Below are 18,691 nucleotides of genomic sequence, written 5' to 3'. Positions count from 1 at the left end.
AGTAATAGTAGTAGTAGTTGACTGAAAGATCAGTACTTCTGTATCTTGTCATCGGGGATATGTTCCATGGAGACTATTTGTTCGTCTACCTTCATGGAATCCCCTCCTATACAGTATTTGCTAGGAGATTTAGACACGTCGGGTGTGTACTATGGGAACTTTTTTAGTCTTTCAGTCAAGTTTTATGTGCATTTTGCAACAATACTCATACATATATTACTGGTAATAATTGAAATAAATCATCGGCTTGTGTGTTGAATCTAATCATACTGTAATGATCATACTTTTGAGTGCTATATCATGATGTTGAATGCTTGCTCTGCTCCAAGTGGAAGGGAAAGTCCCAAAGGACCACCATTAGTAATTTGTCATACTACCTCCTCCCCATATAGCGCCATTCATATGAAGTCATGAAAAGAATTATGATAATGACGTGATAGAGCTCTACAACTTCTACAACTCTATACTACCGTACTACTTTTACTTCTTTTACTACAGAGACTTCTAATGATGATAGATGAGTGAGTAGATAAAAGAATATCCCTGAAAGGCTGGATGAATGTGCAAGGGCGATTCAATATTAAAAAAAAAAAAAATCCATCAAGTGATATCTAAATGGCAATTCAATAAGGATTTTGCCATTTTTTCCCCAATCTCTCTGATGATATCTTCCTTTCAGGTCCAATACCAGAGAGCGCGGAACCTGCTTTGCTGAAAATATAAACGAACAATAGAAGCTGTGCAAAGTAGACTGCTGAAGAACAAGTTAACTTCTAAGCACAAGTGGGACATGGCAAAGTCTGACAACTCAGAGTCTTCCGCTTCAGTGGCTGAATCGCTCGTGTCAGAAAAAGAGTTGACACCTTTTGTGGGCAGAGAGATAGAGCAGACCAAGCTGTTGGATGCCTTTATCAATACAGTAAAGAAAGATGGAGGAGACAGCAGAGGTCAAAGGTCAGATTGTTCCACCAGGATGGCCATCATTACTGGATGTCCACTGGTTGGTAAGTCACGCTTTGCCGTGGAAACAGCCAAGAAGCTCCGGACCAACCAGCAGCTCGAAGTTGAGATGTTTGTTCACTCTGTTGAGCTCCGCGGTCTGGGTGAATCAGCACTTGTGCGGGCAAAGATGGCTTCGGAGCTGCTCCTGTGGAAACCAGACGCTTTGCAGCAGTTTCACAAGAGACTGGGGTCTCTCCAGGAGTGGCATGTGTTCATCTTGGATGGAGCAGAGGAGTTCGCCAACAACGAGCACACTGCAAAGTTTATGGACCTCTGCCAGGAAGTCATCGCAGGGTCATCAAAAGTCCTCATCATGATCCTTTCCAGAGTCACTTTTAATTTCATCAGGATGATGAATCAGGTGAGATCCATAGCAGCATTATGACAATAATGTAATATCATGGACTTATCAGATACTGGTCAGTCATGACATGATAAAGACAATCTTTTGGAATAGCTCTTTATAGAGATTTTCCACACAAGCCTCATCTATGGAATAGATCGAGGCTTGTGAGGAAAGTCTCCACCCATTTAACCGAAATGCCTACCCGACTGGAACTGTCTGTTCAGTAGGTATTGCAAGGACCTGATTAAGCAGTACCCAGTCAAATAAATGAAAACTTCTGCATCGAGAATATAATTTATCATGATATTCAAATGATGATTGTTACAGTCACACTTTGAAGACCTCAAAAATGCTTATAATTGTAATGCCTTTTTATGTAGAATGTCGTGCAAAAGAAGAATATCTTCTTGTGCATTTAATGTTAGAACGTTCACATTACGTAGTGCAGAAAGTCTTTGAAAATGTTCTCAATACGTTCCATTGTTTTAATCAAACAGGTGCTGAAAATAAGGTTGGACCCACTTTCACCTTGTGCCTCCAGACAGCTCCTTGTTTCCATGGCCCCAAATGTCATCCCAGAGTCAGAGGAAGGAGATGCAAACCATCGCGACGTCGTGAAGATCATCCGGTGTTGCGGGGGAATCCCCTTCGCCTTGGAGCTGGCAGGAGCAGAGATGAGAGACGGGAGGAAGAATGTGGCGGAGATTGCCGCTGATCTGAGCCACAAGCACGATGTCAAGGCGGAAGGGTGCCCGCGATGCGAGGCGGCCAATGAAGCCGATGTCTGCTCCGGGCGGGCCCGGAGGGTCCTCGAACCACTGATTGGTGGAGCCTTGAAGAGTCTTAGACCCAACCTCAGGAAGCATTTGGCTGAGCTAGCAATCATCCCTTCCTCATTCACAGGTTCAGAGATTCTTCTGCATAATATGTAGCCCCTGTTTTACTCATATTTCATACCCCACCCTGTGCTATCTTTCTATTGACCGATTCTGTGACGCGCTATGTGTATTTTTGGCATGGGCAGCGCCATTACGCGGTGTCTCAGCCGACCCCCCCTTCCCACTCCCTCACCCCTCTCCCTACATTATCACGCGCGCAGAATGAAAAACTGATGTAGCCAATGGGCGTCTCGTACTGAGTGCGCGAATGCTTGCTTAGTGCGCGAACCTTTGTTACAAGTGCGCGATAAACATGTTACCCGTGGGGTGGGGGAGAGCAGGGGGGGTCGGCTGAGACACCGCAATTTGAGCTCATGGCTGCGCCCAGTGCCATAAAATGTCTGCTGCCCTCAACGAACCCGAATCGGTCAATAGGCCTGGATTTTCCTCAACCCCTTTTCTCCCTGGTATTTGTTATTGTACATGAAAAGTGAAATAGGGTTGAGAAGTGCATGTATTGTCGCTAATTTCAATTGCAAATTCTAAAACCTGTTCTATGCAATGTGTAATGAATGTTCATGAGACAAGCATTATGCACAGCAAAGGTGGCATGGAGGTTTTTAGAACATAACTATGTGCTCCTCGATGCAAAGACACATTCAATGTACTGTAAAAGTGGATATTTTTGTGGTGTGGAAATTTTTGTGCGTTTCGCGCCACCAGAAACCAGCGTGAAAATAAAAACATGGGAATAGTTTTGCATGGTCCATTAATAAATGTCTTGATTCCGCTGAATTAAAAATGTGAAATTCATCTTACCCAGCCGAGTGAGAAAAATCACTTGCACAAAAATTACCACTTCTACAGTACTTTGAAATTTGATCACTGTAAGAGTCAATATTTTTGTGCGAGTGATTTATCGAGCTCAGCCGGGTAAGATGAGTTTCACGCGTTTCTAATTCCATGGTATCAAAACACCCACTACTGGAACATATGGCAAGCAAAAATGTTCACATGCTTTTATTTTTGTGCTAGTTTCTGGTTTGCGCAAAATGTGCAAAAACTTTCATCACTGGGAAAATTTCTATTTTAGAATAGATATATTTTAATCAGGATCCAAGGTGGTCATTGTTGCATAACAAAGGAATCAGTTCTCTAACAAAATCAACTTGTGATAATTTTGTATTAGCACCTACAGCTCTGTTTTCCATCTGTTTTAACTGTCTCAAATCTTTTTTACCTGATTCCCAGATGATGCTGCAGCTCACATCACCAACATCCACCCAACATCATTCACCAAGAGGGATCTCCTCCTCCCGCTGCACTCCCGCTCCCTTGTCGCCGTGGAGACGCTCACCAACCGCTTCAGCCTGAACTCCTTCCTCCGACGCTTTATCGAGGAGCGCTACAGCCTGCTCCTCACCCCGCAGGACGCGCGGCTTGTGCGAGGGCGCTATTGTGGGTTCTACGCCCGCCTCCTGCAGCGCACGGCGGAACTTCTGGAGCAGGAAGGAGCCTGCAAGTCAATCCCCATCTTTATCACTGAGCTTCAGAACATGCAGAAGCTTTTGCAGGTTTGCATTTCACCAGTGGCAACCTTTACACTAATCTGCTAATGCCCTTTGTCAGACTGACTGATTAATGGTAAAATAATTATTCGATACATTGAATTATGTCTGAGGAATAATCAAGACCAGGGCCTACTTTTCATTGTTTTTTTTATTATCATTATCACAATAATCTTTGTAATTATCATCTTAATTATTATTGTTATTATCATTACTGTTGTTATTATTCATTATTATTACTATTATTATCATTATTATTATTATTATCATTATTATTATTATTATTATTATTATTATTATTATCATTATTATTATTATTACTGGTATTATTATTATCATTTTAGTAACTATATTATATTGTCACGATTTAATATATCAAGATTTCCATCATAGAGTAAACATGCAGTGAAGAGATCAAAACCTCCCAAAAGATCATGACATATGCGGTCAATTTCACATCTCCTACTACTGAGAACTTAGAAATCAACAATCAAAAGTTACTTGACATACTGTTACCATTATGCAAATTGCTAAGTTAGTCATCTTTTTTTTTTGACCTGTGCATAAGTCAACATTTGCACGAGTTGATGCACTTTCTCCATTCCCATATATATTGATTCATGTTGGGCTTAGGTAGTTCGTATGTGCAGCTTTGTAAAAAAATGTCAGTGGAATGACGTTTCATTAGTCTGGATTTGTTCTCCACATGGGCATTCACCATTGGCAGGAGGCCTTACACTGCCCCGAGGAGAGTTACACCCTCTTCATCGAAGTTGCCTACCAGGCTCGCCAACTCATTCTCCAGTTCATCCCCAACCACGATGCCATCAAATTCTATGAGGTCTGCCTTGAGGCAGCCAAGCTGAGGAAGGACAAACTCCGCCAAGCGAGAATCCTCATTTCATTGGGTAAGGGAGCTAGTGTCCCAGGCTGAGGTGAAACTCCATTCTGTTGTTGTGTTGACTTTCTTAACCCTATTCTAACTGGGCTATTTGAGATCAAGTTTTTACTGGGGGGGGGGGTCAATTTGACCCCCCCTTCAGCGATCGCGCGATCGCCGCAAAATTTTGCCTAAACATAGAGCCGGATGTCAACTACAAGATTACATGGTCATACAAAAGAAAACTTTTGATTTTCTATTTTTAGTAAATTAATTATGCAAATTTACGCATGAAATAATATTTTCACCTATAACTCCATTAAAACGACTGAATGATTGCTAAATTTTTGTTTAAGAGTTCCTCAAGACACATTGAACAATTTTCTTGTAAAAAAATAGCACAATCAAAATCGGTTTCTTTTGTTTTTTATTGTTTTGTTAATTTCTTATGTATTTCATTGTTTTTGACCTTTTGTTTTCTATTGTTTTTTGGCTAAAATTTGTTGCAGGCACTTTTTCAAGCTTATCTACATTAAAATTGATTAATTTCAATCGTTAAAAGTTGAAATAATCTAATTTATATCAATTTAACCAAAAAACACAATTTGCATTGGATTTGCACATGATATCATGAATTTGAGCCATTTTCGGGTTGACATGCATACGCAAAACATTACGTAACTTCAGAACGGTGTACCCGGACATCGCAAATTTGGTCTCAAAATATGCGGGAGACTTCAAAGAAAAAAGTCATGAAACGACGCGGCAAAATCTTTACGCGTTGCGGAATCGCGGCGCAATACCCCCCCCCCCCCCCAGTTAGAATAGGGTTAACCCTATGGCCCGAATTCACGAAGGTGGTATAATCTTTGTCCAGGCGGGTTTAAACCATGGACAAAGACCATAGTATTGTAAGGGGCGGCAAGTGTCGCATGGCCTATTTTGTTACGAAATCAGGCATTTGACGAAAATGACTATTTTGTTGACGAAATGTTAACGAAATGGTAATTTCGTCAACGAAATCAGTCATTTGACAAAATGACTGATTTCGTAACAAAATAGGCCATGTGACACTTGGCGCCCCATACAAAACTATGCGGTAAATCATGGACAAAGATTGTACATGTACCACCTTTGTGAATTTGGGCCTATGTGTGTCTGGAAACTTGCCCAGTTTTTTTTTTTTTTTTTTCCAGTAGCTTTACGATAGTACCCCTGATATTGACCTTATTGCAAATTGAGTGATATAAATGAATTCAATTCAATGTTGATAAGGGGGTAAATACTGCCACAAAATCCTCCCCAATCACTTAATGGGTTAAATTTTCCCAGTGCTCAGGGATTGCCCAGAAATGACTTCCTTACCTTACCATGATAATATGCGCTTTAAGTTGGAGTGTGAATAGTTAGTCACACATATCTTTAAGTTGTCATTCTTGATTTTGAAAATGATAAGTTTTAGTAATAGAAATGATAATAACAGGACAGTATAATGATGATATGGTGATAGTTAAAGGACAAGTTCACCTTCATTAACATAAGGATTGAGAGAATGTAGCAATATTAGTAGAACACATCATTGAAAGTTTGAGGAAAATCGGACAATCCGTTCAAACGTTATGAATTTTTGAAGTTTTTGTGCAGTCACCGCTGGATGAGAAGACTACTGCAGTGTATGATGTCACATGCGTACAACAATATAAGGAAAATATTAAAAAAATTTCACAAAATTTCATCTTTTGAAAAAAGTACACATTCCTATGACTCGTTACTGACATATGGTATGGGTAATATTATTCCCATTGCCTTTAGAAAGAGGCAAGTCAAGTGCTCTTTTGTTATGCGAAAAAAGTGAAAATATGTTGAATTTTCTTTACATTTTCTTTATACTGTTGTGCTCGTATGACATCATGAGCCTTAGTAGTCTCCTCATTTAGCGGTTCCAACACAAAAATTTTAAAAATTCATAACTTTTGCATCGATTGTCCAATTTTCCTCAAACTTTCACTGATGTGTTCTACTAATATTGCTGCATTCTCTCAATCCTTATGTTTATGAAGGTGAACTTGTCCTTTAATTGTCATGTATCATACCAATGTTGAATGATTATAATTTTTATCATGTCTACTTGTAAAAGCAATGCCTATGTCATCACGTCTTGATGCTCAAAGTGTCTGAAAACCAACCTCTTGTATTAGAAATGTTGCGTGTATTTGCCGTGTGCAAAAGTTTAAAGACAGCTAGACAACTGGGAGCTCTCATGTAGTGTATGTACACATGTATGTGAGTACATTCAGACTTGCGTCAACCCAGCTGAAATATGTTATCTAAATATCTGTGCAGGTCGCTTGGTGCGCTATGTTGATGGCGACATGCAGTATGCAGAAAATGTGTACCGTGAGGCCCTCGGCCTGCTAGAGCCCTCTGGTGACAGCTTGGACCATGCCGCCACTCTCTCTGTCCTTGGATTCCACTTCTTCGACAGTGCGAAACCCAAACTTGCCATAAGGTAAACGTGTTTGTGGTAGCTATTATCAGCTTGTTTCCTGAGTATAGTAGTAAGTAAATTATGGAACAGAATCCTTAAACAAAATTAGAGAAGCAATCTGAGAGCGCAGACCTCAGGCAAGCAGCTGATTTCCACCAACGATCTTCTTCTTCCATAGAGATCACAGTGATTTCCACCCATGTATGTATGCATGTTGAAAATCGCCCGAATTCCAAATATACAAGCCTTCTGTGATGTCATAAACCCTCAGCTGCACGGCGCGCTTTGCCCTTGCAGAAACTAGAGCACGCACTTTTAATAGTGCGCGTATATGAAACCTCAAGATGCGCAGCTTGAACTCCCAAGTTCATTGACCCTACCTGCCAAAATATTGAAAATCCTTCATAAAAGCCATTAAAGATTTCCGGATCACTACCCAAATTTAATTATCTGTTCATTGTGTCATTCTCAAGCTTTCATAAAAGTTTCATCCAAATCCCTTCACAACTTTTTAAGTTATTTTGCACATGGACAAACAAACAAACGGTAATGAAAACATAATCTCCCTTGGCGGAGGTAACTAGGAGAGTGCATGCAAGACTGACTGCCATTACATGTACACAGGGTCGTTAATCTCACTGCCACAGAAATACCAAAGGTCGTGTTCAGCTATCTAATCAAATTGACAAAAAGGGACATTGCTTCTAATTTGCAATTACGTTATCAATTAAATGTCCTATTTGCAAATCATTGCAGACGTGATCGAGAGTAGTTTCTCTAAAAAGAACTTGCATTGTGTGATCTACATGTAATAATAATGATAACAATGATGATTCTAATGATGTTAATGATAATGTTGTTGAAAACGTTGATGATTCTAATGTTCAAATTTATGAAATGAATTCGATATAGGGCAATTTGTCTAATCAGTTGCAATGATTCTAATATTGTTGAAAATGTTGATGATTCTAATGTTGTTGAACATGTTGATGATTCTAATGTTGATAATGTTGTTGATAACCAAAGACACATATGTATTTTGTGCATATGAATATTTACATTTTTCAACATTATCTAGCCTTTTGAAAGTTGTGCCAGAGTAAGGCCTTTGTTTTTTTTTTGTTTTTTTTTGCTTGTTAACTGATGAGACCCGGAAATGGCACCAGAAATATAAACTGGCCCCAATTCTAAAAGTGTGGTGCCGGCCATCTATCTCTGGCTCTCACAATCTCTATCTATCTCTCTTTTCCTCTCAAGTTACCAGCTAGAGAGTTTGACAATGATCCAGAGACTGGAGAAAAGTATGTCATCTGGGATGAATGCATCTGGTGACTATGGCAACGGGGTGCTGCCTGATGTGGATGCCTGCCAGAAGAAAAAGTTGCTCAGAGTGAAGGCGCAGACATTGGAAGAGCTGGCGTGTGTTCACGCCAGACTTGATGGTGAGATATTTACACGTTTTCACTTTTTTTTCTCGTTTTAGCGATTTGCAGCAATAATGAAACAATGGTTTGAAAGGATGTTTTGAAAGCATCTGAAGCAACTTGGGCAAACGATGTCACTTCTGTAAATGGCCATGCGCTATTCAAGACTTTGAATGTGGAGTGAAACCAGTGAGTCAAGTTTTTCTCCTAGTGTTTACTTATAATGGGACATTCTACTTTTTAGGAAATGGAATGCTCGTTTCTGGTGAGTGTGTTTTGTACTTACATAGTAGTTAAATAATTAAGTAGGGTTTACGAATAATAACTTCTAGCCTTTTGGTTTGACATTAATTAACCTGTTGTATGTAGTGACACAACATTTGCTCCTGCGACAATCACAGTCTTATTTTCTCTAAGGACTTGGGTTAGGGTTGTTTTTGTGGGTAAAATTTATGTTTGGCTTACCATGCAGATATTGGAGCAATTGTCACAGGAGCAAATGTCATGGAACCATGTATGTTGATATACTGTATAAGCTGTTATTTTCACGAGGGTTTAATTTTTGTGAATTTTGCAAATCATAGTTGGATCGCGAATTCAACAACACGTGAAAATATCGCCATGTGCAAGGGTAATAATGCATTTACGTTGGCGTTGGCGTCAATTCACGAAAACAACATCTCACGAACATGTATGTGACCTCATCATTCGCGAAAATATCTGTATGCGAAAATAACACATTGGCATGCAGTAATCAATCTGTATGCTTAAATATCAAGGTATGACTGAGAATATATCTAATGCATGTAAATTATGATAAGATATTTTGATCATCCTGCTTTCTTCCAGAAGGATATCGGACATCATTGGAAGACTATCATTATTTTAAAGTATTATCTACAGTACATCAAGAGAGACTGACAATTAGAGACTGAAAAATCACAAGATTGCAGTTACATATTTTATGTTGCCCCATATACCCCTGTCTGTGTTAGAGGCATCATGCGTCTCTACATGCAATCAGATATTGAAAACTGAATTTCACTGGGGTTTGAACTCACAGGGAATTTGAAGGAAGGCATAGCATGCCATGAGGAGAGTATTCACACACAGCGGCAGCTCTGGGACGACCACCTTAACATCGGGCAGAACCTCTACTGCCTGGCCATTGTCTACCAGCAGCTTGGCAGGAAAGAAGACGCTATGCGGTGCGCCTTCCAGAGTCTGAAGATCATGGAAAGGTGCGAGCCTGTAGATAATCAGAGGGAGGGGTGTGGGAGGGGGTGTTCCCCCAAACTCCCAATGGTAAGGAACTTTACCATTTGTAAACTCTCATTCACGCAATCTGGCACATACTAAAATCTAGTGCATTCTAAATATCACATTTTGACTTATTCCGATTTTGAAAAATTCATAAAATGCAAGTTTTCGGTTATTTGGAAAATCTTTGTTTTGGGAGGCTTGGGCTCTTCTTTTAGGGAAGCATGAGAAAAAGCTTCGTTGTCAGGATTGTGAGGAGAACCCCCATAAGGCATGGCTAACACCTAATGCATGAGACTTGGCAGTGGCAGATCCGGGCTGGGGCACACTGGACGCACCCCGCCCCCATATTTTTTTAAACGAAAGAAATTAAAATAAAAACAAATGGAGGGGGTCCATGCACCCCCTTTTAATTTTGTAAAGGCGCCCTTGCTTGGTACATATCGGTCTGGATAAACCATTCTCTACAAAACATGAATCTTGACGTCCGATCTGTTAACTACCCATCTTATATGACATTCACTGACAAGTACCATGTGACCACGGTCCGCTATCGAGAGTGCAAATGCCTTTGAGCAGTTTTGGAAAGCACACCATGACATCACCATATCCATGAACATTTCTCCCTTCAGGGTCTACATCAATATTGCAGTACCCCATCACTTTGCACTGAAAACTGGTTGTTGTTAGTTTCAGGCACTGATAACACTTAAGATGTATAAAACAAATAATGCATGGTCTTTGTTGATGCAATGAAACAACATTTGGATTGGTGAAAGGTGTGCAAAACAAATAATGCATGGTCTTTGTTGATGCAATGGAACAATATTTGGATTGGTGAAAGATGTGCAAATTTTTTGCTTGTGATATGTGTAATATAACCTCTTTAATTTCAAGGTAGGTTTGTTTTAGGTGTGAAACTACTATGGTTTTTGTAGTTTTCTGCACGTTCGCTAGTCCAGAGAATTGTCACAGTGTGCGTGAATTGATGTTGAAATATGGACCAGTTTACTACCTTTTACTGGTAGTATGTGCTGCCAAAACCCTTAGCCACCTTAAAGCAGTGGTGAGCTTTTTGAAGTGCTTGCTCAATTAATTATCTTGACTGTAAAATCAACAAGGCAAGTACCGAAATGTTTCTCACCCACAAATGTACCACAACACATTTGTAAAAAGCCAACTTTAGCTTTGTAACTTAGCAATGGCCCTTAAAAGTTCGTTTGACCCTGTTTGTGACCTTTGACCTTGTGGTGATCTTCAACTCCCCAAGAGACATCTCCCACCAAAGTTTGGTCGCAAACAGTCCTAACGAGCAAGTTATAAGCCATAATCGAAACACGCCGTAAAAACTTGACATTGGCCCCTAAAAGTTTGTTGATCCCCGTTTGTGACCTTTGACCTTGTCATGACCTTCAACTACCCAAGGGACTCCTACCATTTAAGTTTGCTCACAAACGGACATACCAATCAAAAGTTATGAGCCATAATCGAAATGTGCCATAAAAGTTTGTTGACCCAATACTGTGACCTTTGACCTTGTGGTGAGCTTCAACTCCTCAAGGGACACGTACCACCCAAGTTTGGTCACAAATGTACATACGTACATACCAATCAAAAGTTATGAGCCATATAATTGAAACACGCCGTAAAAACTTAACATTGGCTCCTTAAAGTTCGTTGACCCCTGCCTATGACCTTTGACCTTAAGGTGACCTCCCTGTTTGGTAACATGTGTAACTTTGCATAAACACTCTTCACTCCAAGTTTGATTGACATTGAAGCACTCAGTACAAAGTAATTTAAGTTTTTACAGCGTGATGGACAGACGACGGATGAACAGACGCCGCAGGCAATCCCTTAATTAGTCTCCCCTCACCTCCGGTGGGCTTGACAAAAACATGAAAATTCCTGGCGTCGCATGGAAAATCACCTGTGCAAAAATGTCCACTTTTACAGTGCTTGGAAGAGATCGTATGGAAGGAGAAATGTGTGGTCTTTCAAATTCCAGTATGACGGCATAGTGATGCTTTGAGGAACTGTTGTCACTTATTGGCTAAGACCATTGACTCTTGATCAGTAGGTCCTTGGTTCAAGTCTGCCAGCAGCAGCTGTTGTGTCCCTGACTGGCAAGGCACTGAGTCTAGCTAAATTATAGTCCTTTGGAGTGGATGTAAAGCCAGTACTGTCATGCTAGCTTGCACGAAAGCATTAAGTGCTTCCATATATAGCGGCCAAAAAACAACAACAAAAAAAAAAAAAACACACCCAAACTCACACTTTGGAAAGTAGGCCTTCCGTGTAATAATCCTCCTTATGTCTACTCATATCTCTACACAGACTCTGCACCCAGCCCTGTCCCACTCTCATCGTGTGCTACACCATTGTTGCAGAGGTCATCTGCAGCTGCCAGGGAGACATAGAGGGCGCCCTAAAGTACATCAATAAGGCCTGGCGCGTGCAGGAGCATATTCAGACTCGCAGCATCCTCCGTTACTGCCTCCTGTATGCTCACGCCAAGATTCTGGTCCTGAAAGGTGACGTGGCCAAGGCACTGCAGATGTACCGAGACGGATACAAGATTGCGATCAAGATTCTCGGGCGGCATCTGAACACCGCCCGGGCCTTGCAATCTGAAGGCTGGGCCGCATTGCAGACCGGGGATCTCTCGGGGGCTATGGATGCACTCCTGAAGTGCCTGGAGATGCGGGAGTCTGAGCTGAAGACGATGAAGTGGAACGTGGAGATTGCAGAGACTCTGGAGACGCTTGGTGATGTTTGCCTGGCTGGGGGCGACATTCCATCGGCCGTTGACTACTACCGTCGCTGTGGTGACGCACTTGCCATCCCCATCAAGCGCTACACAAAGTTAAAGGCCGCTGCTGCGCAGGAAGTGAGGAAGCTACAGGAGACGGTGTCCAAGAAATGTGACATCGCTTCCGTGGCAACGAGAGATTGGGATGAGGAACAGCGGGATTTGATGACAAAAACTGTCATTTATGAATACAACTACTGGCCAATGACATAAGGGCTGGAGTGCAGTGTGAGTGCGCAAGACTGCGCAAAGCTTTCAAATATGAGAGGGTATACATTCTAAGTTTGAGAAAAAGAAAATAAGGAAAAAAAACAACATGTAGGCATGACCACACAAAGAGAAAGAGAGAGGGAGGGAAGGAGAATGAGCCCTTAAAACAACAGTACCAGCCTCAAATTAAGAAAAAAAAAAAGTGTGAATTTCAGTTCATTCCATTATTGGAGATTATTAAGAGAACATACAATTAGGCGAAGACTTGAATAATCACAAATTCTGCAGACTGTGTTGTAATATCCTCTTTTGTTTTCACTCTTAACAAAATATTCTTGATGAATTCTTATTCCATGCCACATACATATATACCAATATAACTGGCCTTTTGGATGCTTTCATGCTTTTTTTTTTGCTTTGTTTTGTATTTTTTGAAGAATGAAATGTAAAGTAATTGTTATGCACTGTGCATGCCTGTCTTTTGCAAAGTGTTTTTATAATCTATTTGGTGTCTCATCTTTGCTGTATTCTCTTGAGCAGCAGAGAACCTCCCTTCTTATTTTCTGTTTTTTGATGACCATGGAAACCGTCCTCATAGGCAAAACTGAATTGGCAATTATTCACACTAATTATGCAGAAAAAGGGTCACAAAGGTCAGTGATTCTTGTGCAAGATCTTCAAAAGGTATGGACTGAATTTATATGACAACAAATGTGACGCATGTGCCTGATCACAAAATTCTGTTTATGGTTGTAATGATAGCAATATTGATAACAATACCCCGGGGTACCACGTTGTGTAGCGCCACCTCATGTCCACTTGAGGACAGGCGCAGAGAAATGCATGCACTGTGTGTGCGTGTGATTCTTGAGCAAGATCTTCAAAAGGTATGGACTGAATTTAGATGACAACAAATGTGACGCATATGCCTGATCACAAAATTCTGTTTATGGTTGTAATGATAACAATATTGATAACAATACCCTGGGGTACCACATTGTGTAGCGCCACCTCGTGTCCACTCGAGGACAGGTGCAGAGAAATTCATGCACTGTGTGTGCGTGTACATAGTCGTTTCCATGCCACTGCATGTTATACCATGCATGCGTGGTACGCTGTGCTAGCAATAGCGTGTACTTCAGTGCAGTGCGCAGTGCAGTGGCTAGCACATAGTAGCTCCAGCACCAAAATACGCGGTGTAATTTCCACTTTTTGGCAACCCAGGGTACCACCTTTTAAAAAAAATAATTCAACAAAATGGCTGATTTTTATTTGGTACCCCGGGATACCATTTATGTCATCATATGATATGGAATAATAATAGCAATAATTAAAGCAATAGTAATAATGAAAACAGTAACATAAAATCCAAGGTAACCTAATGATGATGATAACGGTATGTTCTTATTCAGCTCCATGTTTACAAGGTTCTACATGAGCTGCTCTGCAGTTATCCATGTCCTGTCATACACTTAGGACAAAAGGAAAATTGGGTGGGTATCTCATCCAATGATGAATGTGCCCACTAGGTTGGGTTCAAGCAAACCTATGACTTTAGCCAATGACTTATTCCCATGCCACATTAGATTTCTATTCCTTTTAGTAATATGAAATTTGGTGGATAGATTGGACTCTTTAGTAACTTTTTTTTTTAGGAGTTGAAATCTTTTATGTTGTGATGATAGGAAGAGAGGCAATTAAAGGTGATGAAAAGGGAAAGAATGATTTTTGGTATCTAAGATTAAAGCTAGGAGAAATTCAAATTAAATACATTCAGGGTTTGTTTGTTTGTTAGTTTGTTTGTTTGTTGTTTTCTTTTTTTTTTGGGGGGGGGGGACCAAATGCTGTTATGTGTGTGTGTGTGTGTGGACATGTGTGTGTTTGTATAATACGGAAATCTAGCAAAGCGTTTAACAGACCATTCCATCATTCAATGTATGTGGAGATGGATATTCTGGTACTACCACAATTAATGTGTATTAGTCTCCACCTGCAATATTTGTGAATTTCACTCTGAAATAAAACTTTGAGGAATTTTTAATCCATTTTCAGGTCACAGATAATTCTCCTGCAGGAGTAGATAACAGAACAGAAGGTGCTACTAATATCTGTCCAGTTTTTATAGTGTGTTCCCAGCAGCTATTTGAAGAGGAAGCATCATTACCTATCCCATCCCCCTCCCAAGAAAATGAAACATTTCATATATCATCATTGTGCTCCTGCAACAGTATTAAAGTTGTGACTTGCAGTATTGGGTAGACCAAGTTGGGAATTCTCCTTGTATATGATAGAATTGAAATATGCATTCAAGATACCTATATGCAATGGTGCTTTTAAAAGAAAACCACTTTAGTTTCATTATCACGTTATCATAATTTGCTCATCTCATTTATTTATTTATTTACTTTTTTTTTTGCAATAATTGACCCAATGAAATAAGCTGTAGATGAACCAAGAGCTACTGAAATATATTGACCATGAAAAATGTAAATTATTTGTTATCTTCACAAGAGCAAAATAATTGTCTTTTGCTGTTGCACATTGTTGATGCAAAGGGTATTTAGGGGAAGTATGTATGCAAGATGGATTTGGTCCACACTTGAAACGGTCAGCAGTATTTTTTTTTTTTTAATGCCTCCGCCAACGAAGTGGCCGGAGGCATTATGTTTTCGGGTCGTCTGTCCGTCCCGTTCTGTTTTTGTCGATATCTCAAGAACCGTGTGGTGGTTTTGCATCAAACTTGGTATGAGGGTATATCCTTGGGGGATGATACTTTGTGTGGATTTTAGGGTCACAGGGTCAAAGGTCAAAGGTCACAGGTTATTTTGTGAAAAAAAATTTGAAATTTCATGTTTTTCTCCATATCTCGCAAATGGTTCAAGGTATCTTCATGGAACTTAGTATATATGCTTGTACCGATGAGCAGTGATTATCTAGGGAAGTTGGGGGTCATGGGTCAAAGGTCAAGGTCAACTCCTCAAAATATAACTACTTTCCTTATATTCATGCAATGCCTGACGGATCTTTTTAAAACTTGATGTATGCATGTATAACCCAATATACATTGTATATTCTGTGGGAAGTTTCTTGCCAAAAGGTCAAAGGTCAAAAGGTCAAAGGTCAAGTGAAAGTGCTAAATTGCACTTTTTCCTCCATATCTCAAAAATAACTCAAGGTATTGTCATGAAACTTACATATTTATGCATGTTCTACCTAACAGTGATTCTCTTTGGAACTGTGGGGTCAAAGGTCAAAGGCCAGGTTTCGATAATACTATTTTACCATTTGATACTGAAATTATACTTTTTCTCAATACCTTGAAAATTACTCAATGCATAAACTTGTAAAAGAGTCAAAAGTCAAGTGAAAATCATCAGTTCCCCCAAATACCTGCACTCTGACGTTTTAATCATTCATCCAATTGAACCTAGTTCTAGGAAAGTGAACATTCAGCACATTTGTGTGCAAACCTGTCATTTTAATATTTTGCCAATTGTGTGAAACTGTCATCACACATTGTCAAGACATTGTACTATATACCTATTAGGAGAACCATGTATTATGGCGGAGGCATACACCAGTCGCCGTAGCGACATTTCTAGTTTGTCATATTCTTTGCCTCTTTGCTAAAAAGATGACCCTTAAAGTGGGCATGAAAGCAAAGTAAAGTTCACAGAGTAATCACTGTTCTATCTTGCACAGATTTTTTTTTTTTTTAAACAGTGTTTTACTTTTTTAATGAAATTTCTGCCAAAGAATAGAAAAAGGATAGTACATCTAACAAGAGTAAATTTGAGCTATTGAGTATTCAGCTGAAAGTGTCACTTTTTTGTGCATTTGAAGGTACTGATGTTGAGGAAAGATTTGGAAAATACTTCATGGCCTTAAGTTATCAACAGCCTTGTTCAGCCAGTGCATATGATATCATTTATTTTTTTAAAACCTATTTATTGATGTATTTATTTACTATCTATTTATTCATTTTCCATTGGGCTGTAATACCCGGCCAGTAGTATTAACAAAGTTGTTATATTGAGCTGAGTGTCTAGTTATCTATCCGAGTTGCATATTGATGGGGAAAAAAACATGACAAACAATATACCACCAAATTAGGGACCTACTGAATATTTTGTTGTTCCTTTGTAACCAGTATTATGAATACTCTGGTATGTTTGAAATAAATGTTGCAAATTTATAAACAGTGTAACATTGACTAAGGCAGAAGGAAGTAAAGATTACTGACATAATATGGCAGCAAGCCAAAAACTCTGTGCATTAAAATATCCACAGCATTTTGGCCACTTAATTAGCCACTGTCGTTACAATTGGTCACAACTTTCTTGAGCTTCACATGGTATTTTAGTCTTTTAACTTTGTTCCTGCCATTTTCTCCATGTCCTTCATGTTTTCCAGAAACACGGTTGTGCACTTTGTCTTAAAAACTCAAAGTGTGCATACATGTTTTTGTTTTTGTTTTTTCCTGTTCTTTAGAGCATGGTGCAGTCTAACTGCTGTAATGGTGGAAACTTTTCATGCTGGGGTAATTTCAATGAACTTTGCTTGTAAATAATTTTGCAGCTGATTTTTTATTTAAAAAAAAAACATTGTAAAAAATCTTGTTTAAGATATTTGAGCGCTGTTATATTTCATGTAGTTTAGTCTTGATTTAAACTCAGCAAAGGTATTTAATGCTTACAGTGCTATATAAGTGTGTGTTTGTATATTTATGTGCTATTATGTCATTTTGCCTTTGCTGAGAAGTGGGTACCAGGGTGTCTTTCCATTTTCCTTTTGCTGAAAATACAATGTATTGTGGCTGAAAATTAAAAGTACTTCATGCATAGTGTTGGTTGTTGTTGTCACATTTTTCTAGGGTGGCATACAGTCTTTCTATTTCATAAAGTCAGTGCTACATTTTTGCTGCAGACCTGCATTTTTGCTGCAAGCTGCATTATAGTGAATTTATGTTTGCATACAGATAATTGTTAGATACAATGTATTGCCCTTCTGAAGGATGTATTTTAACTTACTATATATCATATTTTCTTATTTACAAGGTAAATAGAGATATACATATATTCTTTTTTTCCCTACATGGCATTGAATTTGATGGAGATTTGATAGAGAAATATTGAATCAAAAAGCTTTAAGAAGCCATTTGTGCAAAAAATTGAGATTATTTTTCTCTAATGAGGAAAAAAATATCAGCGAATTACTAGGATTTGGGTCTTTCAGCAGTGTGTAGATGAGATCCTGCATTTTTGACTAGTTGAAGTATTTCAAGCACGTATCATATAATGTTTCTTTTTTTTCACAAAGATCACATGTAATGTTCTAGTAGTAGGCAATCTGCATTGTTTCTGGAGACAGTATTCTTCAAATATGGAGCTGGTGTAACTACAACTGTAAGAATGAAAAGGAGAATAAGTGTTTTACCTGCCTGGTGCCAGTTGGCAGAATGGATTTTGCATGTTTTATTTCTTTAGTTTTGTAGTGTACAGTAGAGCAAACTTGTATGTATGGCTCTACTAGTCACTGTATTTGAGAAACTGCTCATGTTTTTAAGTGTACAAAGACAATTCTTACATGTATCACTGAAAATATCATATCCCCATATAATGTGTATGTTTGCTCACAGCTCTCAACTCTATCGTATAATATAATGCATTTTGATTGAAGTATACAATTATTTACCGTAAAAGTGGAAATTTTTGTGATGTTGAAATTTTCGCGCATTTTGCGCAACCAGACGCTAGCGCAAAAATAAAAGTGTATGAATATTTTTGCATGCCATATATTCCAATAGTTGATGTCTTGATTCCG

General features: G+C 39.2%; 1 protein-coding gene across 1 annotated transcript; it reads left to right on the top strand.

The window, feature by feature from the left end:
• The first annotated feature begins 790 nt into the window (after positions 1 to 790).
• Positions 791 to 13,217, top strand: LOC140245439 (uncharacterized). The gene is made up of 8 exons (XM_072325019.1): positions 791 to 1,363; positions 1,846 to 2,251; positions 3,478 to 3,800; positions 4,522 to 4,702; positions 7,018 to 7,183; positions 8,420 to 8,604; positions 9,650 to 9,827; positions 12,184 to 13,217. The coding sequence occupies exons 1-8, from the start codon at positions 791 to 793 to the stop codon at positions 12,869 to 12,871; spliced, it is 2,700 nt and encodes an 899-aa protein (XP_072181120.1). The 3' UTR covers positions 12,872 to 13,217.
• The last annotated feature ends 5,474 nt before the right edge of the window (positions 13,218 to 18,691 follow it).

The sequence above is a fragment of the Diadema setosum genome, chromosome 22, assembly GCF_964275005.1.
Source record: "Diadema setosum chromosome 22, eeDiaSeto1, whole genome shotgun sequence".
Classification (NCBI taxonomy): domain Eukaryota; kingdom Metazoa; phylum Echinodermata; class Echinoidea; order Diadematoida; family Diadematidae; genus Diadema; species Diadema setosum.
The sequence above is the reverse complement of the archived record's forward strand: the minus strand, read 5'-3'. Positions and strand labels throughout refer to the sequence as shown.